The sequence below is a fragment of the Cyanistes caeruleus genome, chromosome 12, assembly GCF_971803275.1.
Source record: "Cyanistes caeruleus chromosome 12, bCyaCae1.hap1.1, whole genome shotgun sequence".
NCBI lineage: Eukaryota > Metazoa > Chordata > Aves > Passeriformes > Paridae > Cyanistes > Cyanistes caeruleus.
In genome coordinates this window covers 4,163,727-4,190,140 of record NC_141712.1, presented here as the reverse complement: position 1 = coordinate 4,190,140, position 26,414 = coordinate 4,163,727, and the positions used below count along the sequence as shown (strand labels likewise).

General features: G+C 43.0%; 1 protein-coding gene across 4 annotated transcripts; it reads left to right on the top strand.

Annotated features, from left to right (window-relative positions):
- The first annotated feature begins 102 nt into the window (after positions 1-102).
- On the top strand, positions 103-25,737 carry LRP3 (LDL receptor related protein 3). 4 transcript variants are annotated; one of them, XM_086847091.1, is made up of 8 exons: positions 103-164; positions 360-492; positions 5,427-5,474; positions 12,759-12,897; positions 21,134-21,342; positions 21,657-22,743; positions 23,876-24,008; positions 24,904-25,737. In XM_086847091.1, the coding sequence occupies exons 2-8, from the start codon at positions 426-428 to the stop codon at positions 25,708-25,710; spliced, it is 2,490 nt and encodes an 829-aa protein (XP_086703217.1). In that variant the 5' UTR covers positions 103-164; positions 360-425; the 3' UTR covers positions 25,711-25,737. The 4 variants fall into 4 exon arrangements, with proteins under 4 accessions (XP_086703217.1, XP_086703216.1, XP_086703219.1 ...); XM_086847090.1 differs by lacking the exon at positions 103-164 and having other exon boundaries at positions 295-492; XM_086847093.1 differs by lacking the exon at positions 103-164 and having other exon boundaries at positions 491-1,319.
- Positions 25,738-26,414: the final 677 nt, after the last annotated feature.

Genomic DNA, 26,414 nt, shown 5'->3' with positions numbered 1-26,414 from the left:
AGCGGGGAGAGCCGTGCCTGACAGGAAGCCCGGCAGCCGCCGCTGCGCGGGCGGGCTCGGCCCTCGCCTTCCCTTCCGTCCCCGGCCGCGCTCCGCCCGCCCGCTGGCGGCGGCCCCTCAGGTGTGCGCGGAGCGGGGCGGCGCTGCGCTCCCCTCGCCGTCTGGCCCGGCCGCCGCAGCCGCTCGGCGGGCCTGTCACGTGGGGCCGCGGCGCTGCGGTCTGTTCTCTGCCACCTGCCCCGGAGCGGGAGCCCGGGCCGGCCATGGGGCCGCCGCGGCCGCCCGCGCCACTCCCGGCTCCCCGGCGGGCGGGGGCACCGCGGGCCGGCGGCGCCGCAGGCTCCTGCGGCTCGGCGTAGCGGCTCGGCGGGTGCGGAGCCGCCGCGGTTCCCCCCGCGCTGAAGGGCAGGCGACAGCGACCCGCCATGGAGAAGGCAGCGGCCGCGGAGCTCCGTCAGGGCGCGCTGGCGCCGCTCACTGCCATCTGCCTGGGTGAGTGCGGCCCGGCCGCTCCCTGGCGGCGGGGCACGTCCGGGCACGGCGGGCATCGCCTGTGGGGACTGCTGGGCCCCCTCCTCCCCTACGGGAAGTGACCGTGGGCGGGGGGCGCGGGATGGGACGAGGCTGCAACGCACCGAACGGTGCCGGCGGAGCCCCCTCCCGTCAGCCCGCTTCCGAGCGGGGCGGCGCGGCCGCGGGTCCCTCAGGCACCCTCTCGGCTCTCGGGCTGCCGTGCGGGGCCGCGCACAGCGCTGCCGGATCCAGCGGAACCCATCGCCTTGCCCTTGGCTCTGGAAGAGCCGCTATAACCTTGCGTAACCCTGAAAAAAAAAGTTCAGGCGGCATCAGCGGCTCTTGCCTGGGCTGTGGGCTCGTGCGGGGCGCGGTGCGGGCAGCGGCGCCGGGGCTCGCTTAGGGACTGCCCGGCGCTTCTCCTGAGCCGCAGCGGCAAGAAGCGTTTTGTCTCCCTCCACATCTCTGCCATGTTCTGCTCTCTTCCTTCCCTTCTGCTTGAAGCCGTTGCTCTCCGCTCTGCTTCCCAGCAGGTGTTGAGTTATGGCAACGTGATGAAGCGTATTGCTGGTTTCCAGCCTGTCAGCCCGTTCTGCCGGGGGAGATGGTTTTTGTTAGGGAGAAGCGCTGGCTCCCAGCTGTGACTGGAAAGAGCGAACGACAGGCCCCGCGTATTTAGCAGGGACACATGGAGAAGTTAGGAGCTCCCAGAGCTGAGTGCTCCGTTCCTGTGCTCTGCCAGAGGGTTCTGCTGGGGCAGCCGAGCAGTGCTGGGGCTGCACTGAGCCCTCCACACACCTAACTTGGTAAACTGTCACAGCTCCTCCGTCCAGAGTGGTTTAACCCACATCTCTTTGCTAATGACGTGGATTACAGTTACTATTTAATAATCCTAAGTGACAGTTACTATTCGTTATGTAAACAATCAGAAAGGGATATCTGTGGTTAGACTGCTTGTTTTGTTTTTGTAACAGTGCTTCCTTAACATCAGTGCTTACCTAGAAAAATGTAGAAAGTTGAAGTTGAAACGTTGCTGTGGTTATTACAAACGTGTCTATTTTAATTAATGTAAGTACATTACAAAAAACTAGCTGAACTACAAAACAGTTTGAACATCCAGGTCATACAACTCTTGTTTTTTGCAGAGTCTTAACAGGATTTCAGAGATGTGCACAGCATGAGGACAATGCCCGCTTATTTAAAGTTAGAGAAAGATACATATTTTCCCTGTATTTCTAAATTTCTTACTGTATTTTTGGGAGGGGTGTTTTGGGTTTTTTAGTTTTGTTTAGGGATTTTGTTTTTTGTTTTGTTTTGTGGCCCACTCAGACCTTTGTTAAACCTTTTATTAGTTGACATGAATAGTATGGTTATTGTTAAAATGACTAATGAGATAATAAAAGATTATGTAAACTCCAGAGCTGAAGTGAGAACAGTCCTTGTGTTTAGGTGTGGGTGATGTCAGGTTGAAAGTTTAGTAGATTTCTGCTTTCTATGACTTCTAGAATTTCACTGTCTGGCTCTTCTTTTCAGCTGGAATGTTTTATTCCTATTCCTTGCACAACTGACAGTAGTGGAAGTTGAGAAACATGAGAGGTGGGAAGCTTGTAAGGTATTTTGCTTCAGTGAACCCATAAGAATATAATGCTGCTTCTTTAACTATTTTTGTATTTTACTTCCTGCTTGTCTGTCCTTTCCTTTCATCCTTCTTTTTGGTTCTTGCTTTTTGCCATTCTTTTCTTGTTTTCCCATGGCCTGTGTGTGGGTGTTTGGTGTCTGTATCAATGTACTGCCACTGACCATTGCTGTGTGACCTCATCTGTAAATTGCTGCTCCAAAGACTGGAATTGGGTTTGTTTCAACTGTTCTTTTGTGAAGCCATTTTGTTTATCATTCTTAAGAAATTCTGGAGGACATAGAAAGTTATTAAGTAAGAAGGGATCTGTGAAGCTGATGTCTCTCCTTCTGGCTGTGGGGAAAGCCTGGTAGCTGTCATTTGGTTTGGAGGTGCCAATATGTAAATTTCCCTTTTGATCCAAATAGCCACTTTCCAAGCTGAAAACCTCACCCTGAGAATTATTTAGCAATCCAAATGAATGGCACAGTAAGTTTCCTACATGGAGTTCAAGCCAACTGAACCACTTCTGGGATTTCTTTCTGGCTTTCCCATAACTGCTTAACAGTTAAGAAAAAAGGCATCTAGAAAACTTTCTGATACTCTAGTCTCTCACCTCTTTTTGTTTTGACAAGGTTTTGTTTTGACAAGAAAATCTGCAGGGAATGACTATTCTTTCTTATGGGCCTTTGACAGTTTAGAGAGCTGGGTGCTGATTCAACAGTACTCTTGTGGTTTGATGGGTTTGAGTGAGTGAAGTGGATATTGGAAACTGTATGCTTATTCAGTTGCTTGGGAAACTATCTGGTGTGAGACTTAGATTTTATTTTAAAGAACTATTTTTGCTGACTTCTTGGTATAAAAGGGTTTGAAAATGAGAACGAAGAATTTGCAACTGCAGCCGATAGAAGTTTTTTGTAGAGATAAATATTTTTGGGGGTTCTCTTTCTTAGGTATCTGCCAGATGAGGTGTGCAAGGCTGCCTATAACTGCACTTGTGGTAGTAAACCAGGGCTGTCTGTTTAACAGTCCTCAGTAATGTCCCTCTGAGTTGGCTGATTCCACTCTGTTATGCCCCTTTTCTTTACCCTACTTATTTCCATTTAAAGGGCATGGGGGACTTCTTATAAACCATGTGAAACAATCTCTGCTTTAGAGCTTGTTTCTCTTATGGCTGTTGGGAGTATTCAGATAGGAAACATAAAGAAAGATTACAATGGTAGTACAGACCCAGACTCTTCCATGCAGTGTATCTTCAAATACTGCTTTAAGTTGTGCCGATACTAGTTAGGCATGTATTTCTTTGGAGCAAAACCAAGTATTTTAATTCTCATGAATAGAAATTTGTGACATAATCACGGATTAATTTAATCTCAGTCTTTAGGGCTGTATTACTATGGTTACAGAAATAGTGGCACTTTAATGTTGTATGAGGAAATGTTGTGTTGCTGTTACTGCTGTGATCCAGTTTGTCACAAACGGATGTGCTGCTTTGCCAGAGTTAACAGAGCACTGTTGTTTCCTGGTACAGGGTTGTTGCTCCTAGGTAGGCTTACTCACCTAACGGAGCAAGCTAGCAAAGAAGAAATAATTACATGGCACACTGTTATTATCATATAACAAATGTTACTAATCATAGCTAATTATGTAATAAAATCAGTGCTGTTAGGGTCCTTTGAACATCATAATAATGCTTATTGACACAAATATTTCAAATGCAATTTAACACAAATTCTTCTCAAGCTGTAGCATTACATATACAGCCATTTAGTTGCCCTCCTTGTTTTGTGTATTCCTGAAAGCTCAGTCCCAAGACTACTTAGAAGGAGGGGGAAGTCACTGTCCTTGTCCCTGTGCTAGAGCCCTGAAGTCTGTGGGGAGTGAGGCTATGAGCAGTCTTTGTCTCTGTTTTGCAGGGCCTGCCCTCAGCCTGAGGTCTGTAGCAGTCCTCCCAAAAGGAGAAAATCCAGCTGTGGATAGCCAGGTATAAGTCAGAGAGGGACAGCTGTAGGCAGCTGGGCTGCTGCAGTGTGGCAGCTGAAAAACCTGACTGGGCCTGAACTTGGAAGCTAAAGGATTGTTTTTTATTTCAGCCCCCTTTAGTATCTAGTTCTTTTTGTGCCTCTTGTGCTGGTTGAAGTTACAACAGAAGGTAGTCAGGGAAAGGGTCATTGTTTTGTGATGTGTTTAGACAGTGTAGAAGACAATGGGGGCCCACACTCTGAGCCATAAATAGTGTTAATTGTCAGCTGCTTCCTAAGACTGTCTGGAACAGGGATGGTTTCTCTTCCTCTCTTCTCCTATTGTTGATTTTTAAATGATGTTTTTCATTTTTGCAAGAGGTTGCCCATTAAAAGATTTAGGACTTAACATATGCAAAATAAAGCCTAAGTGAGTGCTTGGCTGGCATGTTGTAAATCAAGTTTTTGATAATATTTTAAACCTTTCTAATTGTTTAAAGCATTTGTCATTTTACTAACAGGTTATCTTTGTAGATTACAGATTACTGTTGAAATGAGAGCAGTCAGTGGAACATGCTGGAATTTTTAAATAAGTGACTTAAAGAATGTGTGGGGAAACTAATAGGGAGCTGTATGTTAATGCTGACTTCTGGAGCAACAATGACACAGGACAAATTTTCTTTGGCAATAACTTCTCTTTCCAGATTACTTTAATAGTATACACTGTGAGAGGAGACTTTTGAGAAAGTGAAGAGTCTTTGGAACTTAATTTGCAAGTCAGATATATATTGCAAGTACTGCCTCATCCTGTTTTGATTGTATTAGTGGACCTTGTTGAAAACTTCATTGCTTGTGCTTAGTCAAGGCAATCATGTTAGCTTTAGCAGCTGATTTTCAAGGTGACATTTACCTGAGGGGAACAAACTTTGCTTTATTAAGAGGAGAAGTATTTAAGAATAATAATCACATTAGTTATCCAGCATTTAAGCAGGTACAGTCAGTAGCCATGATGATAAATGTTTTAGTGTGATTTTTCTTCTGTGTTCCTCAATTAAAATTAATCCTATGGAAGATAATTTAGAATAGATTGGCAGTTGTTTCTTTTGGTAGTGTGTTTCAGAGATACTGAACTTATATTGTGTATTGACTTGTTTTAGCTACAATGAAGGACAGTAGTTGATTACATGATTTGCCTGTGCAGATAAGCAAAGTTCTTGTTGGAAAACTGTAATGTATTTATGCTAACACCCCAGCAAACACCTAGGAATGGTTAACTATTGACTTCCACCCTGTACTGCTAGAACTTGTCTGAACATTATTTTTCTGTCTTTACACAGTGAATCTCTTCCTGACTGGGAAAATAGAAAGTGCTGTTACCTCATTAGGTAAGACAAACTTTTCTTACCTGTATTTACTGTTCATTTAAACTGTTGCTGTTAATTCCCCATACAAAGAGATGCTCTAATGAGAGAGTAACTTTTGTAATGATGTTCGTTTGACAGACTAATGATGACATCTTAGGAAGTTTAGTACTTTTAAGTCTTCCTGAGCTTTGTCCTGGTGCCAGCCAAGGCCAGAGATTGCTGTCCCCAAGCCAGGAGGGGCTGAGGCTGGAGCTGTGTGGGCACAGTGGTGGGGACAGGACGAAGGTGCTGTGTGAAGGTCGTGCCACCATTTCTGTCCCTTCTGGTCCTGTTCCACGCTGTTGTCATTGGTGTTGCTGCTGTCACTGTTTGTTTTCTTACCTGGTTGCTGCTAAATTGTAAATTGTTACAGTAACAGTAAATTGTTATCTCAACCTGTAATCTCCATTTTGTCTCTCTCACCTGAGGGGGGATGGGGGGACAGGAGTGGCTGCATTTGTCTTATTTTCCAGTTGAGTTTAAACCACAACAGGATTATAGACTGCATCATTGTCATTGTGATAGATAAGAATTGTCAGCTTGAGGCTAAGGTCTAGTGCATGCTGATATGTTTAGGGGAAAACTGTGTTTAGGAAGTGTGCCCTGCAGCATCAAGTCAGGGAGAGTGGCTCATTCCTGAAGAAGTTAAAACAAGAATATTAAAAATGTCTCATGAATGTCAACTTGGAAATGCAACCAGAATCACAGCACTTAGTGTAATTTCTTTCTCTCTTGCAGTGCTGTGACTTACTGACATTGTGGGAATATTGCAGTCAGGGTTCTCCTAGTGATAAGGACCCTCTTGTGACTGTCAATTCACCATCATATGTATAGATGTACTTTACTCCCAAAGAGGTTGCAATTTATATTAAAACCAGAAATGGCAAATAAGAGAGATGGGAGGAAACTGGAAGACACAAAAATAATTCTAGGACAGTAGATCGAATAATGTGGGAGCTTGAGTGTTCAAGTCAAAATTAAGGGTTGAGAAGGTTTAAATCAGGAGAAAGTAGTGATTTTATGATTAGGTAACCTGCTTAAATTAAGCTTAGAGGAAGTGTGGATAAACAAGGTGTTGTTTGCAGCAGACTATTTTCCATTCTTTCATTGGAAAAAGTACAGTGTCATTTATGTCCTAATATGTTCTGCCTGGATGGTTCTTTAGTTTTTGATGGAGTTTGGCAGCTGTTTGGTGTATGATATGTGAGTTTACAAACTGTAAATGCAGTAATTACACATTTGCTTACTTAGACTGGTGATACTGCCTCATCCTAAAATACATAGAGCTTCTTCAGTTGGCTCTGCTGCTTTCTAACACTTTTTTTCACTAGCAATAGAGTTGTAACACCCAGCTTTTGTTCCACAAGCATGCTGAAAACCTCAGAGTATTGTTGCCTTCATGTTTTCTTGTCTTCATACAGTTTTGAGTTACCTTGTCCCCCGGTGGTGTAACTGGAGCTGGGACGAAAATGATTATCAAAGGTTATTGCAACAGAGGGATCCATGTATAGCTTCTCTTACCTGTGCTTGCAGAAAGCTAGCTTGGCTGTTGATCAAGCAGCATGAGCTGAGATTTGTCACATCTCTAAGTGCAGCCCTTGGGCTGTGCCTTTGCTGGTTCTGATTGGAGCCAGAAGTCAGCTGGAGCCTGAGCAAAACAAAGGGGAGCCTTAAGTCTTCTTCTACCACAGGCATGAGGGATCTGCTTTAAACCATGGGTGCAGGCTCTCCTTGAGGGAGCACTGTGAGAACTTGGGGAGAGTTTCCTGCTGACTCTGAGATGGCTACTTGAGGAAATGTATATTGCCAAGCATTTGGTTTTGAGAGGAGGTTCCTCGTGGCAAGTGCAAAACATCTTTTATCCTGGAGCAGATGGTTGGGATCAGTTCCTTGTGACTGGGACAGGCCCTGGTGCAGAAGAATGTGAAGCTCCAGGATTAATTTTCATCTGGGATTGTTTGAAAATTGATTCCAGCACAGCATAGTACCCTCAGTGCTGTCCTTTTGTGAAGCTCAATGTCTGTTTTATTACAGTTGCTCTTGCAAAAATAAGAGTAACATTATTCATGTGAAGTTTTTGGAAATGTCATTTATGTATTTGTGGCGTATTTAACTGGCAGAGGGAATCTACTGCTATTTACAGTAGAAGAAATCCATTTGATTGTCACAGAAAGCCTCATTAAGATTTATGCCCTCTTGACAGAAACTCTCTGAACTCAAATCTCTTCTGGCATTTGTTTAAAGTTTTATTTTTCTTTGCTTATTTCTTTGTTGTTTAGGGTTTTCTTTTTAACTGTGGAAGATTTATTATGGTCTCTTTATAATTTATCTTTTCTTTAAAAGCACCATCTCAGTAAGATTTTTGGTGGGTTGGTTTGCCAATCCAGGAACTGGTAATTTGATGTTTCTTCAGTATTGCTAAATGTGGGAAATTGAAGCAGTTTGGAGTTTTTAGTGAATTGGGATTTCACTTTTTTCCTAGGTTTGTGCAGAAAGGTTGTGGAAAGACACAGAATTGTTGAAAATATTCTGTCACTGCTATTGTTAAGTGTTGTCACTGATGATAAGGTCTTCAGAATTCAGGACTGTACCTTTCTATTTAGGAACTTCCGTTTCCTTGAGATGCTTTGGCAATTTGAACAGGCTTTTGTTTATTTTCCTTAAGGAATCACAGTGTCATGCTGTACCCAACTTAATAGCACAGTACTTAGGCATGTGTGCAGTTCTGCAAACTTCATGGCCAGGAGCTGAGGAGACAAGTGGGACCCTTTTATTGATATTGAAGCTCCAACAGTATAAAATTCTGCCCTTGTGTGGTTTTACCGTTTTGTTGTCAGCACTGAAGGCTGTGTTTAGTCAAGGTTTTTCTTTCAAGATTTATGTGTGTGAAAAAAGAGCTGTGCTCGGGTACTTCACCTTTTCTGCCTTAGTAGTCAGTGGCAAGGAGTGGAGGGGCAGGTGGCTGCTCTGGGAAGGAGGTTCATTGATGTTTGTAAATCCTATAATAATGAGCATTGGTTGGGAAAAAATAAAAAAGACATCAAAAACACGAGGCAGCTAAGTGAAGCTTGGGTAAACACTATAGTAGTTTTGGGAGAGGTGTATATGTGTGTGTGTCTCCAGTTTGCTCCGACAGCTTTAGGGGACCATGGGCATACCATTGTAGCAGTGTAATTAAGTTTTTGGCAATCCTGTCTTGGTGTCGTTCACCAAGATACTGTACCCCATAATCATCTGTGCCCAGAAATCGTTCCTGTACCTCTGGGTTCCCTGGCACGGAGCCGAGTGTGTGTGTCCATGTGTCTATCCACGTCTGTGTTGTGTGTTTGCTGTGCCCGAGCAGCCTCTGTGCCCCGTGGGTCTGCGATAGCGCATGAAGTGAAGCCACAGGGCGGCTCGGTCTCTTCTCCACTGGCCCTCCGGGCAGTCGGAGGTGAGGCACCGAGGGAGAAGCAGTGGAAAGCAGATTTCAGCCCCAGGGTGTGTGTGTGCCGGCCCGCGGGAGCTGGAGGCACCGGGAGGGAAGGCGCAGAGCCGCGGTGCAGAGCGCCGCACAGCCCAGCGCACCCAGCCCAGCGCAGCGCACCCAGCCCAGCTCACCCAGCCCAGCGCGTCCAGCCCAGCTCACCCAGCCCAGCTCACCCAGCCCAGCTCACCCAGCCCAGCGCGTCCAGCCCAGCTCACCCAGCCCAGCTCACCCAGCCCAGCGCACCCAGCCCAGCGCGTCCAGCCCAGCGCACCCAGCCCAGCGCACCCAGCCCAGCTCACCCAGCCCAGCGCGTCCAGCCCAGCTCACCCAGCCCAGCTCACCCAGCCCAGCTCACCCAGCCCAGCTCACCCAGCCCAGCGCGTCCAGCCCAGCTCACCCAGCCCAGCTCACCCAGCCCAGCTCACCCAGCCCAGCTCGCCCAGCCCAGCTCGCCCAGCCCAGCTCACCCAGCCCAGCGCACCCAGCCCAGCGCACCCAGCCCAGCTCACCCAGCCCAGCGCGTCCAGCCCAGCGCGTCCAGCCCAGCTCACCCAGCCCAGCTCACCCAGCCCAGCGCACCCAGCCCAGCGCACCCTGCCCAGCTCACCCAGCCCAGCGCACCCAGCCCAGCTCACCCAGCCCAGCTCACCCAGCCCAGCGCACCCAGCCCAGCGCGTCCAGCCCAGCGCGTCCAGCCCAGCGCGTCCAGCCCAGCTCACCCAGCCCAGCTCACCCAGCCCAGCGCACCCAGCCCAGCGCACCCAGCCCAGCTCACCCAGCCCAGCTCACCCAGCCCAGCGCATCCAGCCCAGCTCACCCAGCCCAGCTCACCCAGCCCAGCTCACCCAGCCCAGCGCGTCCAGCCCAGCGCACCCAGCCCAGCTCACCCAGCCCAGCTCACCCAGCCCAGCTCACCCAGCCCAGCTCACCCTGCCCAGCGCCCTGTCCTGCCTGCCCTGCCTCCAGCCGCACACAGTGCCTCTGTGAGTGTCCAGCCCCTGCTCCAAAGAACTTCAGTCAGGGCTCCAGCCGCCAGGAGATTAGCCAAGTGAGAGCTAGGACAGTGGGGAGAGTTGGTGGAGAAAAGACTGACACCATTTCCCCTTTGTCCTTTGACCCGCATGCTCGAAATCCAGAGCACCATCTTGGGAGGTGGGCCTGGAAGTTTTTGTTTGGGGTCTCTTTGTTTCTGACTGTTGCTATTCTGCTTGTTAGTAAAGGGTTATTTTTTCCCTTATCTACTCACATTCATTACTTCCTTGGACCCCTGAAGGAGATAGCTAGACCTAGAGGCTTCTGCTTTAAATTGTCTTAAACTGAAGTGAATATTAATTCAGATTTGTGGGTCATTCAAAGCAGGACCCTTTGCAGGAGGCAAACAATTGTCCATTTGATTCTGAGTAGGACAAGTCTGAAATGCTTGATGTGTGTCAAGAGGGGATAAGGCCATAGTAAAGTATTGGCAACAGTAGCCATTGTCAGATGAACTGCCAAAAATGGCATAGAGTGTCAGTGCAGCCCTTGCCTCACCATGTCCTTAGATTTGCACAGCTACGATTCTTCTGGTTAGAAGAAAAAATCTATTTCTTTTGTTACTTGTTTTTTCTTGCCTCACATTTATATCAGATGTGCAGTGTTAATAAGAAAAGCATTTCTCATTGAAGACCTGAACTGTGATGTTACAGCAGATCCTCTACATTATGAAATTATGTTATTCCAAAAGAGAAAAATGTAGTGATATTACTTCTAAAAAGCTGGGATACTTAAGTAACTATTGCTCAGTCTTTGTAATTACTTCCTAAAACTGAGAAACAAGTATTTGGGAGAATAATAGCTCTGCTAACTACACTGATGAATGTGTGAATGGAAGTGCTGATGCGGAGCCATCAGCCTGTCAGTGGGACTTCCTCAGGACGGAAAGGAAATAAGTTCTGTTCTATTGCAAATACTATAAATAAGGGATATTAATCTAGAACGTAATTTGGTACAAGGGCAGCAGAAACAGGTGTTACTGGAAGCCTCTGGATAATGCTGTCTGCTGTATTTGTTCTTTCACTTAGTGCATTGTTTCCTTCCCATTTTGAAGTGTTATTAACCTGACAGGAAATGCATCCTTTGCTGCTCCTCTTGTGCTGCTGTGGTACGTTGATGCAGTAATAGGTATGTGGAGGAGCACAGTTATAAACCTAAAGAAACTGAGAATTGGAGTTGAAAAATTCTGTGGATCTTACATTTCCTTTTATAATTCTATAATTGCAACTGCATCTCAGTATTTTCCAGCATCTGTCGTTGAGCCCCACACTGGTTTTAGAAATATGATAACAAAAATGTTCTTGTAACTTTATTACTGCAAAATATTTGTTTGGAAACAGATGTTTTCATGTATTTATGTATTCTCTATGTTTTTGTGGCCTTTGAAAGTAGTAGGAATTATATAGATGTATTTCAGTGGAATGTTCTACCTGGAGAGTGAAAATAATAGTATTTTTATGTTTTGCCTCAGGTAAGTTACTCACCTTATGCTTTTTGTATTCCTGTGGCTCTCACTTCAAAAGTGCTTACTGTGAACAAACAGAATAGTGCCAGGCCTAGGTTTCCTGGAGGGGACGTGCTGCAGCCCAGCCCCAAGCAGGAGCTCTTGACTGCAGCCAAGTAGCTTTGCTGGTACTCCTTCCTTCCTTCCATCCCCCCAGTGCAGCCAAATGTGTCCTGACTGGGAATTGAAAATGGTGTATTTATGTGGCTGGATTTCAAGCCATACTGTAAATCTCTCATTTCTAGTGCAGTGTATTTGGATGCATATGTGTATGAGGTTGACAAGGTATAGTCAACCTTTTTTTTTCCTTTGCTACGTTTTTCAGCTACAGGAATGTAAGCTTATGTCAAAAACTGAAATATTCAGCTGCAGTCCACAAGTCATGCTCTAGATAGTAATTTGTTTTAAAAAGAGTTTAAATAATATTTTTGGAGAATGTTCAGAATAGCTGTTGCATTACAGAGAATTTTCCTTCTTGTACTCTGCTTGGAGTATGTTTGTCTATCAGAACAGCTTTTCAACTTGTCCTTGGAACATTTAATTTTCATTTTTGAATTGCTTAATTACAAATTATAAGTATTTGATGTAGCCTGCTGTCTTCCATAGGAAGAACTAAATGTACTTTGAAAATGCTGAGCCTTATTTGGTGGCCTTGCTTGCTCCTTTCCCTGTCTTGAAAATTTTTTCTCATCTATGTGGGTTCAGAGGGAATTTGGAGTACTTTAGTAATGGTCACTGGAAACATATAACATTGAACTGCAGTTTACTTTTTTGTGGGAGGGGTGTGGGTGGGTGTGTTGGGTGGTGGTATTCTTTTGACCCTTACAGACTCTTCATGTGGTTAAGAAAATAAACAACATATCCAGGAACATGCTATCACAAAATGAACTGCTAGCTACTTTACAGTTAATACACATCTCCTTCTCTTGCTGGGTGACCTACCTAGGCTTTGGGAAGCTGGTAAGAAGGATTCCTGTATTACATCCTCTTGGCAGATCCATGCAGTAATATTGATTGTAGCCTGTGGTAGATTCATACAAGATTATCGATTGGTCCTGCATTGAAATGCAGGTTATGCTTACCTACACTTGGTGTGGGTGTCTTAATTAAAAAACAGGGCAGGGAAGAAAGAAGTAAGAGGATAAAACTGTTGGCTCTTATATGTCTGCAGTCTCCAGGAACTGATGAAAGCTCTTGAAGCTATTATGAATTGTTATGAGGCAAAGCATTAACAATATTATTTTTGTCCCCTTATTAACAGCTGCTTGCAGTGGGGAACTGGAACAGCACACAGAGAGACGGGGAGTCATCTACAGTCCTTCTTGGCCATCAAACTATCCTCCAGCCATAAACTGCAGCTGGTACATTCAAGGAGATCATGGAGATATGATAACAATTAGGTATGGTTTGTTATTTGTGGAGGTAAAGGATTGCTTTGCTGAAATAAAACAAAATGTGGGTTTACCTGATACACCAGTGTGAGGCTGTCTTCAGAGCCGTGGGGTGATCAGAGAAAGCCAAAACTGGTTACACTGGAACATGGTTCCAGGTTGGGCACCTCTCTCTTTTAAAAAATGCTTCCCTGTGTCTTGCTTCTGTAGGCTACTTCTGACATCCATTATTACAGAAGTCACTTGTGGTCCTTTATTGTATTTATCTTGACAATGCCTGTGTGAGATTTTGTATACCCTTGACAGACGAGGCAGTGGGAAACAGCAATATATTTACTCACATTAAATAGTCCCCTTTCCCTTCATTGCTTATAAATAGGGGCTGGTGAAGGCTATAAAACCTGGAACAGCTTCAGTGGGCATGTAAAATTCTTAGAGCAAAAATGGCATTTTCAGTAATGTCTTGAAATGCTGCTATGTTTAATGACAGTTGAAGATAATTATTGGTTATTGTTACTTTATCAAGAGATACATGCTTTTCTGCTTAGTATTTCTTTCCAACAAATCAAATAATAGTTAGCATTTGTGGTACAATTTCAGCTCAATTCTAGAAAAATGTTATTCAATAAAGACTAAAATGTACTGGAAATGGTTTGTTAGGAATGTTTAGGGTGCAATATGAGCATACTGTGAATGTGCTTAATTTGTCTGGGCTAATGGTAGGATCCTTCACGAACAAGAATTTCTTACTTAAAAAATAAAACATAGGAAAAGTTTTTTTTTGGGAGGGGGTTTGGTACTGTTACATTTGACACCATCTGCTCATTCTTTGCTCAGCAGCTTAGAAGGACTGCAAAACCTCTTCAAGTGCAGATGCTCAGAAACTGAAAACAAATCTGCCACAGATGGAATAATAGGAAGGCTTCACCATCCATAGTTCTAAATAGGAACTACTCACCAAAAGTAGTGAAGTAAATACCTGCCAGCATTTGAAATTCATAAATAGAAACATGCTTTTAAACCCCATTACATTACATTGGATGTGGGGAATTTATCTCAAAGCAGAGATTGTTGGAAACTGAGAAAGCATACAAATGAGACACAGACTTGACTGGAGAATAATCCTGCAGTTTATGCTATGGAAGTGTCTCAGAGCTCCAGCTAGAGTTAGGACTCTCTTCTGCAAGTATGAGTATATCAGAGGCTAAAGAAACAAAGGAACATGAGGTGTGGCAACTGGTAATAATGTGTGTACAGTTTAGATGCATGCACTGCAATATGACTTGAAAAATTTCTTCTTAATGGGTTTGTTTTCTATCACTGAATACACAGCCATATCCTGCCCTCCTCTGCACATGCAAACAATGGAAACTATGTGTTTACATCCCAGGGACTAGTGTTGTGGTGTTATGTTTCTGACTATAAATGTACTTGGAATGACTCACTCCACTGTGTGAATGCAAAATGTTACAGCATCTGAGGATTTCTATACAAGGCTGTTGCCCTTGCAGTGCCAAGGATGTAAAAGAAGGAGCTGACTTGCCTAGGCTAGGAGGTTTCAAATGCAAACATGTTTTCTGCTTTCCAGCTGGATATGCTGCTTCTTCTAACAATGTGTTGGTAAGGGCATAAGAGTAGCTTTTAAAATTTTCCTAGGAAAATCAAACACAGTTCTTGTGCTAACATCTGGATTTTGAAAGGTTTCAAAAAACTCCATCTCCTTTGTGTTGTGTTACACAGCATGCACTTCCTTTGATCTTGAATTCTCATTGACAATGAGACAGCATTATATAGATCTTTATGTAAGAGATCTATATAGTGAGATACAGCAGGAATCATTAAGGGATAGAATTGCAATTGAAAGTATTTTTTATTTCTAAACTGTTTGCACTTGGTGGTTATTTTTTATAAACCTAATTTTCAGCAGCTTACTTGTAGAACTGTGACCAGGTAAGGAAGATGTTTGCTTCTGTGGCCATCTCCTTTAGAAGCTATATCTTAATGTCTGTCTTTCATGTGTATATTGATTTTCTTCATATCCTCACATTTCCATGCTAATTGTTTTGTTTTATAGTTTACTTTTTAGAAATCCTTGAGGGAGCTTTCCATGAACAGGAAGTATGTGTTCTTTGTGCTTATACCACTCTATATGCATATTTCAGTACTTTCAAGTTTGTGTGTCTGATGGAATGGTTCCATTGAGACCTGTGAACAAGTCTGTAGTCACTGTTTTCCAGGACTATGTTATGTCTCTTTAAATTCAGGTAACCAGTTGCTAGTTATTGTTTTGGAAACTACTTGATTTGTCCATCCATTTTCTGTATTTTTATGCTTCTTCTCAGAGACGATTGCATAAAATCATGTAAGATCAGACAAAGATGTCATATGCAGTAACTGCCTTTGTACCATTGTTTATGGGCTTTATAGGTTTATGTTTCCTCATATCTAAGAAAAAGATGAAAAAAAATTTTGTTTACCAGTTGCTGTTACTTGATGGTTGTAATTAACCCTGGTGTGGGTGGAGTATAAATTTACTATTTTATTATTGGAATTTAGGGGACTGTGAGTAAAATGTTCTCCATGTTCAGAATTCAAGCTTAAGGGTATTGGAAAGAGATCTACTTAGTGACCCACTCAAGCTTTCTGTTACTAATTGAGGTGAGGGGATCACCTTCATTTGCTTTCACTTCAGTGATTCATAACATTAGCTTTGAAAAAATAAATTGTCAGGTACCATTTGAGTTTCAATTTCTGCATAAGATTACTATAAAATTAGGGTCTGTTCATATGTTCTTGCTGGTCTGTAATTGTGTGAGGAGTTAAAGAAACTGCTTCAGTCTATTTTCCAAACTCATTGTATTTCAGAACTTGACATTAATTGGAAAAAAATTCAAAATAGCCATTTAGTTGCTCAGCTTTTGAAGAAATAGTCCCAATGTCTCTTGCCCAAGGTTATGCAGTTAGCTGGTGCTTGGGAGCTGGGAGTAGAATAGAGCTTTCCTGACTTCAGGTCCTTGTGCTTCAGTGGTTAAGCAGAAGTTTTTAATGAGCCAATTAAGTCATCAGTTGTTCACAATCTACACTTTCTGTGAGAAGTTGGCAAATAGAAGTAACTTTTCTTGCTTAATTGGTTGGTTGGTTTTATTTTGGGACTGTGCTTTACTGACCTATCCATAATATTTATTCTCCAATTTTTAAAATCAGTTTAGAGAGCCAAATTGGACATTTACTTTTTTATTTATTTACTAATAGCTTTCATTCAGATTTTGCATCCCATGTTTGTCCTTTTCCAGTTACTAAGAAAGCTTTATTTTTCTTTAATCTGTAGTCCCTCGTGCCTAAATTACTGAAAGGGTTGTAGAGAGTTCCCTACGTTATTTATAGAAGTACTTTTATTTCCTAGCTGCTACTGTTCCTTTCAGTACAGATGGCAAAAAAAACAGAGCTCTGCTAAGCATTAATTTTGCAGGAAGCACATTTTTCCTCATATATATAGAGTATTAATGACATAGAGTATTAATGTGTGTTTATGATAGTCTGGTTTAATGAAGCAACATGAAAATACTTGTCAGATAATAACCATTGTAGGCTGTTACTTCATGTGAGTACATAGGTGAGAACTGATATATATAGCTAACCCTGTGATGTTCTGTAAACTCCTGGAGTTCTGCTCACCATTGGAGGTAACCTCTTTTTTCAGTATCATGCCACTGGAAAGAGGAATCAGATGAGTTTACTGATTTCTACAGAATTCAGTAAAAACAAGACTTAGTGCTGCATTTCTCAGTTCACATTGAGTTGTTCTGATCTTAAATTCTGAATGCTTTAAGTGTTTAATAGGCTATTGTTGTAAATTTTCTGTAAAAATTTGGAAAAGACATTCCAAGAGCAAGACAATAGCATCTTTCAGGAGAAAGAAAACCTGCAAAACTTGGTCCAATGGTTTTGATCTTGTACACCAGTCTTGTTCTATATTCCTGTATTTTGTTTTGTTTTGGAGATCCACAGGTAGCAGTGGGAACAGCCTAAGGGCCAGGCCATCTTAAAGGTTGTTCTGTGATGGGTGTTGTATTTTGTTGACATTGTAGTTCTAGTGCTGGAAATACCAATGTCTGACTGCTCTTCCTCTCCCTGCCCTGTGAGCTAGGGCTGTGTGCTCTGGTTGTGGAGAGGAAAAAGCCTGGAGGAAAGCCAGGTTCTCCTTCCCTTTATCACCAAGTGCCAAGATGCCAAAGCAGGGGAGCATTGCTGTGGGAGTGCAGCTCTTGGGGGAAGGATGATGTCTGGAGCAGGTGGGGTGCAGGGCGTAAGGAGTGCAAGGGCTGGAGTTTAGTACCTGTGTACTGCAGCTTACATGGTAGGGTGGATCTCTGGGTCCCCATTCCACTCCTGCAGAACTGTCAGAGGGCTTTGCTGGAGAGGATTAGTGACTGAGCAAACCTGTCTTTTACCTTTCCTCTCAAATTCTGTGCTTCCCTCCCCAAGATGTTTAAAAATACCACAGTACTGTCTGGTGCTTCATGAGATATGGATTATACAGGAGTATTCTCTCTTTCACTATGGCTCCTCTTTCTTGTTTTAGTCACAAAAAATGATGTAGTTTTCTGATACAAAAGGTCTGAGACTTCCCTCAAGAAGAGTAACTACAGACTTCAGTGCTTTTCCAAAGACTGTACAGTGTCAGTGTAGTCCTACAAGCAGTACAGACACACATCTTTGTCCCATATTTTCACTGTGTACCAATACTCATTCAACCACTGGACTTACCCTTTTGGTAGAAAAATTTGCATTCCAGTTTGAGAAAGCTCAGCTGAATAAATAAATGTTTTGTGGGTAGCAGGATTAAGTTATTCTTCAGAGGACTGTAACAGAGCAGCTCTAGATCTAATTAGAGATGATGAAAGAAGTAAAGCAGTAGAGGCTGAGTTCACTATTCAGGACTCTTGGCTAAAATAAATCAGTTGGTCACTTAATGTCAGAGTAGAATGGCAGAAACTTCTAACACAAAACCTTGTCAGAAATGCATTATAAAGTGAAGCCAGATTTTATATACTTACGAGTGCAAACATATGGATTCATATTGTTTCCATGTTTCTTTAGAAGGTAGTGGTTTTTGTGGTGAGGGCTTGCTCAAGTGTATCATCCTTCTGGTCTTGTGTAAAAACACCATCAATGTAAATAAGGTAAAATTTGCTTCTAGTAGGGGCTATATAACTTAAAAGGTTGCTGAAATAGAGTGACAATGCCTTAATCAAAGGAAAATTTGTTGAAAATACATCCGCTCATTAGTTTGCATACGGGGGAACATAATTGTTTTGACTTTGCTTTGGCTCTTAGCCAAAGAAATTTTATAACTGCTGTGGTATCTATTACACATAAAACTTCACATTAGAACTAGAACATACACAGAAAAATTGTGTTTGAAACTTCTAGGCACTTGGGATTAAGATGTTTGTATTTGTAAAACAGTTTGTTCTTGCGAATACTCTGTATTGCCCTTTTTGAATACCAAGGCATTTTTTTCAGTAGCTTGTGTATCTCCAAGAGGCATGGTGTTTTTAGGGAATCTATTAAACTCACTATTTCCTTGCAAGTCTATTCTGCCTCATCATCCTTGTACTCTGTGCCTGAAGTTTGGATTTATTAGTGAAGAGGTATGGGATTCTACTCTGAATCTGTCTAAGATCCACAAGTGACACTCAGGAAAATCAGTTAGCCTCTGTATGCCTGGACTTCTGCATTGGAAGCTGGAACTAAGGTTCTTTCTCTTCCACAACCGAAAAAAATTGGTTATTAGCAGTGTACAACACTAGACTTTCAAGGTGCAAGTAAAATATACTAATTGTACACAAATGCAGGCTCTTGGGAGGTATTGCTGTCATCTGCAAAGGAGTTTGTGAACAAGGTATCTGCATGTAGCTGATATTTCTGTACTCTTCCTTTTATGAATCTTTAAAGTGTTAAATGTTTTTCTTTTTTTTTTTTTTTTCTAGAAAGAAACACATTTTAAAGTGAGTTATAGACAGCTTATTGTATAGGCAAATACTCCCCAGAGTTTGTGCAGTCTGTGTTGTGTAACCATGTTATGGCTGAAGTATTTATTTGATAGACAAAAGTAGCTCTTTTCAGCAGAGTGAGGAAAATGAGTGGCTGTGGGACCCAGTTGGAGTGCTGGGAGCTGGGTAAGATAGGAGAACAATTTGTTTGCCTCTTTAAGGTTGATCTAAAATAACTATAAAAGATCAAAAGATTTAGCAAATTAACTTGTTTGTATCATACAAACAGAATTTTTTTAGTCATTCCCACCCCCTATCCCAGTTTTGAGTTTCCTTTTCTTGATTTAGTGACTGTTCCCTTTTCTTAAAACCTGTTGTTGTTGGGCAGATAGGTATTTCTAACACTTAGCCAAAAAGTTTTCATAAAAAAATTCCTATGAACAATCCTCCAAGTAGATGATAGATGATAGAAACCCTACATGATGTGTGGTGCCAAAATGAGAGAGCAAAACTGATGTGCAAGCTCAGTAATGCTGTCTCACATCTCCTGTAACCAACAAACTTTATGTGAGTACCTATAGCTTCCCTGATGCTTTGGATAATTCCTTTCCATGATGCAGTGGCTGTTTCCTTTCTTGGTCATTAAAACATTTTATGCAGAATACCTGTAGCAGAAATACTTTGAATGGCTGAGTACTTAAATCTTTTTATTTTGGCTGCATAGTCATCTAAAACTTCCTTGGCAAAATATGCTGGTTTCAGAAGCTTGATGAGATTCCTTACAGCAGAGAATTGAGTGCTGTGGGAATATTTCTCCACAGCTGGGAAGACACACAGAGGTTGGTGGGAGAAGAAGAGTTAGAAGAGGAAGGACATTTCTGGGTGGATTGTCCTTGCACATATATTGTCATCTCTTAATTTCCATTTTAACTTATCACTTTCAGTGCTCTCTTACTTCTCATGCTCTTGCTGATAAATTTATTTTGGAGAGTTATTTAAGCCAATATGTTTGGCAGAACTTACAGGTGTGGGTAGGCTGAGTCTCCTATTTAAATTAATTAGCTAGTTTACATAGTTCTTTCCCTTTCAAATTCAGAGGTCAAGATCTGGCAGACATTGACAGCCTCTTGAAAATACACACTGATACCAGAAAATTTATCTTTCCATTTATCTTTTTCAAAGAGTTTGTCTTTGCTGTTTGTGAAAAATCCTTTAGGGAAGGAGATCTGTATTTTGCAGGAGCTTTCTGAAAATTCTGTCTAGATATTTGCATGGATTATGCACAAACTTTTACCAAGTTAATTTGGTGTAGTTGAGTTACATAAAAAAAGGACCAAAATTAATTTCTAAGTGTTCTGAACAGTGTGCCCTTTCCTAATGAGTATGCTTTTCTGTGCAGTCTGCAATCTGCTATTGTCATTGCAGATGGCTGAATACAAGTGCAATCTGTTTCATCAGAGAACAAATGCCACATATGGTTCCTGAGCCCAGGTTAGGGAGCATTTTCCAGTTGTGTGCAGAGTTCTGTAAACAGGGAACCTCTCTGCACTAGATAAGCTACTACTGAATAATCACTTGGCTTGTGGCAGCAGAAGGGCTAGAAATTTGTAAAAGGTTATAGTCTTGTTTGCTCTGCATTTGCACTCCCAGAAAGTTTTATCTTTATTTTAATCTTTAATCCTTGAATTAAAAGATAATGGTGTTAGATTTTAGGTTCCATTTCCACCCCGATTCTCTTCTTGATCTCTCCTTGCCCATCCATGGCTCCAAGAGTGGATTTGTGTCTCTCATTCTTAGCCCTTAGGGTTCTTTGTACTGCTTCCTATTATTCTTTTTCCAAGACAGTAGTCAACCCTGTCATTCCTAGTTTCATAGCTTTTACGTTTGGAAATGACTACTGAAATTAATCTATTTTCTGTATAACATATTTCAGAATTTTGCTTTTCCTTGTATCTGTATTTTAGGAAGCAGTTTTATTTAAGGACTGAGTGAAAGAGGAATCATTCTTTCAGCTTTTGGAGCTACTTTGGTATGATGTTTATGCCTGTGAGATGGGTGCTTTTCCACACTGGGGGATGTGCTTTGCTTTAGTGTACAGAAGGTAGATGTTTCATTACCTTTGAATGCAATACCTGTCTGTCAGCACTGCATGATGCAGAAAGTCAGCCATTAGAGTCAGTTCTTTCTGTTAGGCTTTGTCCCAGACACATGTCCTCTTTGTAACTCGTGCTTTCTTTTGTTCTTAACAGTTTTAAGAACTTTGATTTGGAAGACTCTCAGAAGTGTGCAGTAGACTGGCTGATGATTGGCCCGTCTTCCAAGAGGGAAGAGTACAAAGTGTGTGGATCTTCCATACCTCCATCTTTCATCTCTGCAAGGGACCATGTGTGGATATTTTTTCATTCAGATGCATCAAGCTCAGGACAGGCTCAGGGATTTCGCCTTTCCTATATTAGAGGTAAAATCTTATGGGTTTGTTGCTTCACTTTATACTCTCTCTGGCAAAACTTGGAAGACAGTAGTACTTTTTTACAAGACAGGCTTTTTTTACAAGACTTTTTTTACAAGACAGGTGATGGCTGTTGATGACTGTAAAGTATTGGTGTGGTCACACTGGTATTATCTGCATGTGGCTTTTTAACAGTGTTGCTGAAGGGTACTGGCCTGACTCATTAGCTTGTGACATGCATGGCAGTAGATGTTGAAAAGCGATTATCTCATAGTTCTGAAAGTTTGATACTGATTTTTTTCTCTGCTTGTTCTCTTTCACAGGAAAGATAGGTCAGTCTGTGTGCCAGTCAGATGAATTCCGTTGTGCAAATGGGAAGTGTATTCCCAGTACTTGGAAGTGTAATTCCATGGATGAGTGTGGTGATAACTCAGATGAGAAAAACTGCACTGTCCCTCCAACAGACCCTCCATCCAGCATCTGTCCCTCAGGAATGTTTCAGTGCAGCGCAGCCCACTCCACCAAGTGCTTGATGAACGAGCTGAGATGTAACTCAGTTAAAGATTGTGGTGATGGTTCGGACGAAGACAATTGTCCTGATCTTTCCTGTGGCAAAAGGCTGGGTAATTTTTACGGATCTTTTGCCTCCCCAGACTTGTTCCGTGCTGATCACAGCAGGTCAGACCTTCGTTGCACGTGGTATGTGGACACGCAGGATAACAGGCACGTTCTGCTGCAGCTGGATTTGCAGTTAGGCTACAATGACTATGTAAAGGTGTATGATGGCATTGGAGAGAGAGGTGATAAATTAATGCAGACGTTCTCACACCACAACAATCGGCATTCGGTGAGTGTGGAGTCGTCAAAGGGCCAGCTCACTGTCTCCTATCATGCCCGCTCCAAGAGCACTGGCCACGGATTCAATGCAACCTATCAGGTGAAAGGCTATTGCCTTCCTTGGGAACACCCTTGTGGAAGTGATGAGGAGTGTTTCACTGATAAGCAGCATTGTGATGGCTGGTGGCATTGTCCAAATGGCAAGGATGAGGAGAACTGTCCTGCTTGCCAGAAGAACGAATACCCATGTGAAGGAAACAGTGGGCTTTGTTACTCAGTACTTGACCGCTGTAATAACCAGAAGAACTGTCCAGATGGCTCAGATGAAAAGAACTGCTTTACTTGCCAGCCAGGAAATTTCCATTGTGGGACAAATCTGTGCATCTTTGAGACTTGGCGCTGTGATGGCCAAGAAGACTGCCAGGATGGAAGTGATGAGCGTAACTGCCTGGTGATTGTTCCCAGGAAGGTCATCACAGCTGCTCTGATTGGGAGTCTCGTGTGTGGCTTGCTGCTAGTGATAGCACTGGGCTGTGCATTTAAATTATATTCTCTGAGGACCAGGGAATACAGGTAAGTGTCTTGCTTTGCTGATGCTTTCATAGCTGTGCTGGTTTTTTCCATTTTGTTAAAAGGAAAAAAAAAAGTTGATTCTTAACCAGAGAATTTGCAAAATGCTGTGAAATCAAATCCAGGGACTTGATGACAGGTGAATTAGGCTAAGAGAAGATTTCTGGGAGTAGTGAGCGGAAATCAGCTCTTCTGTGGTCTGTGAGAAGTACAAGTTTATTGTGCACTATGGCAGAATCTGTATCTAGCCTAATCTGTCTTGAGCAGTTTCCTTTTCCTTCTCATCCCCTTGCAAGAAACCCCTTGCCCCTGCCAAAAACTGAATGCTGAACTGCTACAGTGAAGTCTTCACTGAATCTGCATTAAATAACCCTTCACCCCTCCCCAAATACTCCAGTTCTCAGTTCTGTTAAAAGCGATGTCTGGCTATGGTGAGGCCTGTTCTGAGCAGGAGCTGTTCATGGTGTGCCCCTTTTCCCTGGTTCTGTATGCCTCATTTTAGGTGTAGTGTGTGTGATTCTTTGCCTGTGTGTTACATGTATGTGCAAGTGGGGTTCTGCCTTGTAGGAGAGACTCATAAGGGACTTTCTGGTTCCCATCTCCTCCTATGCTGCTGACCCTGTGTTTCAAATAGGGTGCTTTACATTCTCTCCTGATCAAGTCTGTGTGATTAAGGACCTGCAAAAGAGCTGCTGTGCTGAGGTGGGAACTTCAGTGCCTCTGTTCTGGCAGGACTGGCAAACCTCTCTGCAACTGCAAGCTGCCCCTGTTGTGTGATTGTTTCCACTTCTTAATGTCTTCTCCAAAAATAACCTTTGGGCCCTTGCTGAACAAGTTACTGCTGTTACTGGTTCAGCAGTTACTGGCCACTTGAAAAAACTTCATTTGCCACAATGTCCAGCCTGAGCCTGCACTAGACAGTGTGCTGGTTTGATTCATTCATGTTTGTATCCTGTTCTCTTAGTCCTTTTGTTGATTTCAGCATCCTGTTAAGATTTTCATAGCGCTTAGTGGAGGGTTTGTGGTTTTACTCCTACCATGATCCCTTTGGCAGTGTTTTTTTACACATTAGTGTCGGGGAGGCAGGACAAACTGTTACTTCTCTTCCACGTTTTCTCTCTGGTTCCGTTTCCAGAGCGTTTGAGACTCAGATGACGCGACTGGAGGCAGAGTTTGTGCGGCGGGAAGCTCCACCTTCCTATGGACAGCTGATTGCACAAGGACTGATTCCCCCAGTTGAAGATTTCCCCGTGTACAACGCATCACAAGTATGCAGACAAGTGCCAGTGAAACTTTTGCCAGCAGCCAAACTACTATAAATTAGATAAAATCTATCTGGAACTGTATTTCAGTGGCTGTGCGAATTATATGGAAGTAATATAAAAACATGTATGCGTTACATGGAGCTGAAGAAGCATAGTTCCACTGGTGCTGTGGGTGCTTTTGAGCACATGAAATGTATTTGTTGGGGGACAGCAGTGAGATAAGCACTTTTGCTGTACATCAAGACAGAATGAATAGAGAAAGGTCAGAAGGTAAATGGGAAAACAAGGCTTTTCAAGCTGAAACTGTAAATGCACCTGAAATGATAAGAAAATGAAATCTATAGCAGTATTTTTGGAAAATTCTTAGTTTTCCAAAATGGTTGTTTTTCATTTGCATTTTCATTTACAAGCAAGCCATGAAGTCATTCTATTTCATTGCTGCATGCTCAGAAAACCTCCTGTACCCTGTCAGAAGTATCCAACTGAGATGCAGTTCCTGATGTGATAAAGTACTCATATTTTATTACTCCAGTGGAAAATGAACATCCTAGGTGGACAAGTAGAGCTTAAACTCATAAAGGAAACACTGTAAGGGACAGAAGCTGTGGCTGCCCTTCCCTGGCAGTGTTCAAGGCCTGGTTGGATGGGGCACTGACCTGCCTGGTCCAGTGGGAGGTGTTCACAGCAGGGAATTTGGAATTAGATGATCTTTAAGGTCATTTGCAAGCCAAACCATTCCATGAGTCTATGAGAGTCTTTGGTGCAGGCAGAGCTGTCTTTGGTGTTCTCAAATAGTTTGTTAGGAAATGGGGCATTGAAAGAGGAAGCACAGGGATCAGAAATCTTTTGAGTACGTGTGAAATGCTGGTTTTTAATGTTTGTTCCCTGTGTGTTCCAGGCTTCTGTGCTGCAGAACATTCGAACAGCCATGAGGAGGCAGATGAGGCGGCACTCGTCAAGACGGAGCTCATCCCGGCGGCGCTTGGGCAGGCTCTGGAACAGACTCTTCCACAGACCTCGGGTGAGAGGACAGATCCCCCTCCTGACACCTGCCCGCACCTCACAGACTACACTGGGTGATGGCATCATCAGCAGTGCTGGTGGCACTGTTCAGAGTCCTCCACCCTCCCCTGAAGGACCCAGTTTAGAGGCAAACGGCCAAGCCAGGGGCCCACAAGAAGCTGGATGTAGCAGCCTGCAGCCAGAGACTGAAGTGACAGAGCCATCGCCTTCCAACATCTTCCAGCCAAATACTTGCACAGCAGCACATGCAGAGCCTGAGGCTGGACACACTGATAAATCTTCAAGTGCTGACTCTGACAGAGAGCTTAAGCAGTCCAGTAAAGTAGATACAGGAAAGGCTTTCAGAGATCCTTTATCTGAAAGTGTTACAGAAACGATCCATGGAGGGTCAGTATCCAGGAGGACTGTCCCAGAGGACAGTAGTTTAAGTGGAAGTCATCCACTGAGTGAAGATCCATGTAGATTACCCTTAAAAAAGTGGGAATCTGGTTATCCAGACAGCCCTATGAATGTTCATATCCAAGTGAATGGACAAAACCAGTGTTGCCCTAACTCATACCAGGAGGAGCCTTTGGGTGTTCATGCAGCTTGTTGCCATTCTGTGGAAGTGCCAATGTTACAGTCATCTACTTCCCTCTCTGAAAACAATACCAGTGATGATGAATCTTTACTTGTTTGCTAATAAAAATTTTTGTTTTGTCCATGTAAATTTTGTAACTTCATTGTTTTTGTGGCAGTGCACTTTGATGATAGGTGGTATGTCTGAGTGTGCTTTAATCCCACAGTGAGTGCAGCACAAGACTAAATGGGACAAGTTTTTTGTCACCATTGCTATTCCTGGAACTGCAGTGGGGCAGAAGTAGGCCAGTATGTGATGTTAGGGGCTAGGAGAACAGGAATGTGTCACTGCAGTTTGGAGGCATCTCCATCCTCTGGTATTTCTTTTGTACTTTCACTCACTCTGCATTGAGGCTTTTTTTGCCTTTCAGTGGTCTTACTGAACTAGAGCTCTGTTGGAACCCAGGGCAGACACCAGTCATTGTAACTCTGAGCACTAAGCTACCAATAGCATTGTTGTCTTTTTAGGCATAATAATTTAATTAAAAGTTAATAATTTCAATTAAACATTCCTCCAATAGGAGGAATTAATATCCCTTGTAGTTTCCTCTTTTATAGAGACTGCTCACTTCTTTTGCTCCCTTCAGAAATGTTTTGATGGCCATATGTACCTTGAAGCATCCACTAAATCCATTTCTGTATGGAATACCCAGAAGGAAACCAGGTGTCTTAGCCACAGAAGCTTTGTAAGAGGGTGTAGCAGTGCTCAGTATAAGCAGAGTGCATTGAATCCTAATTGCAGCAATATTTCTTTTTTGCACTGTCATG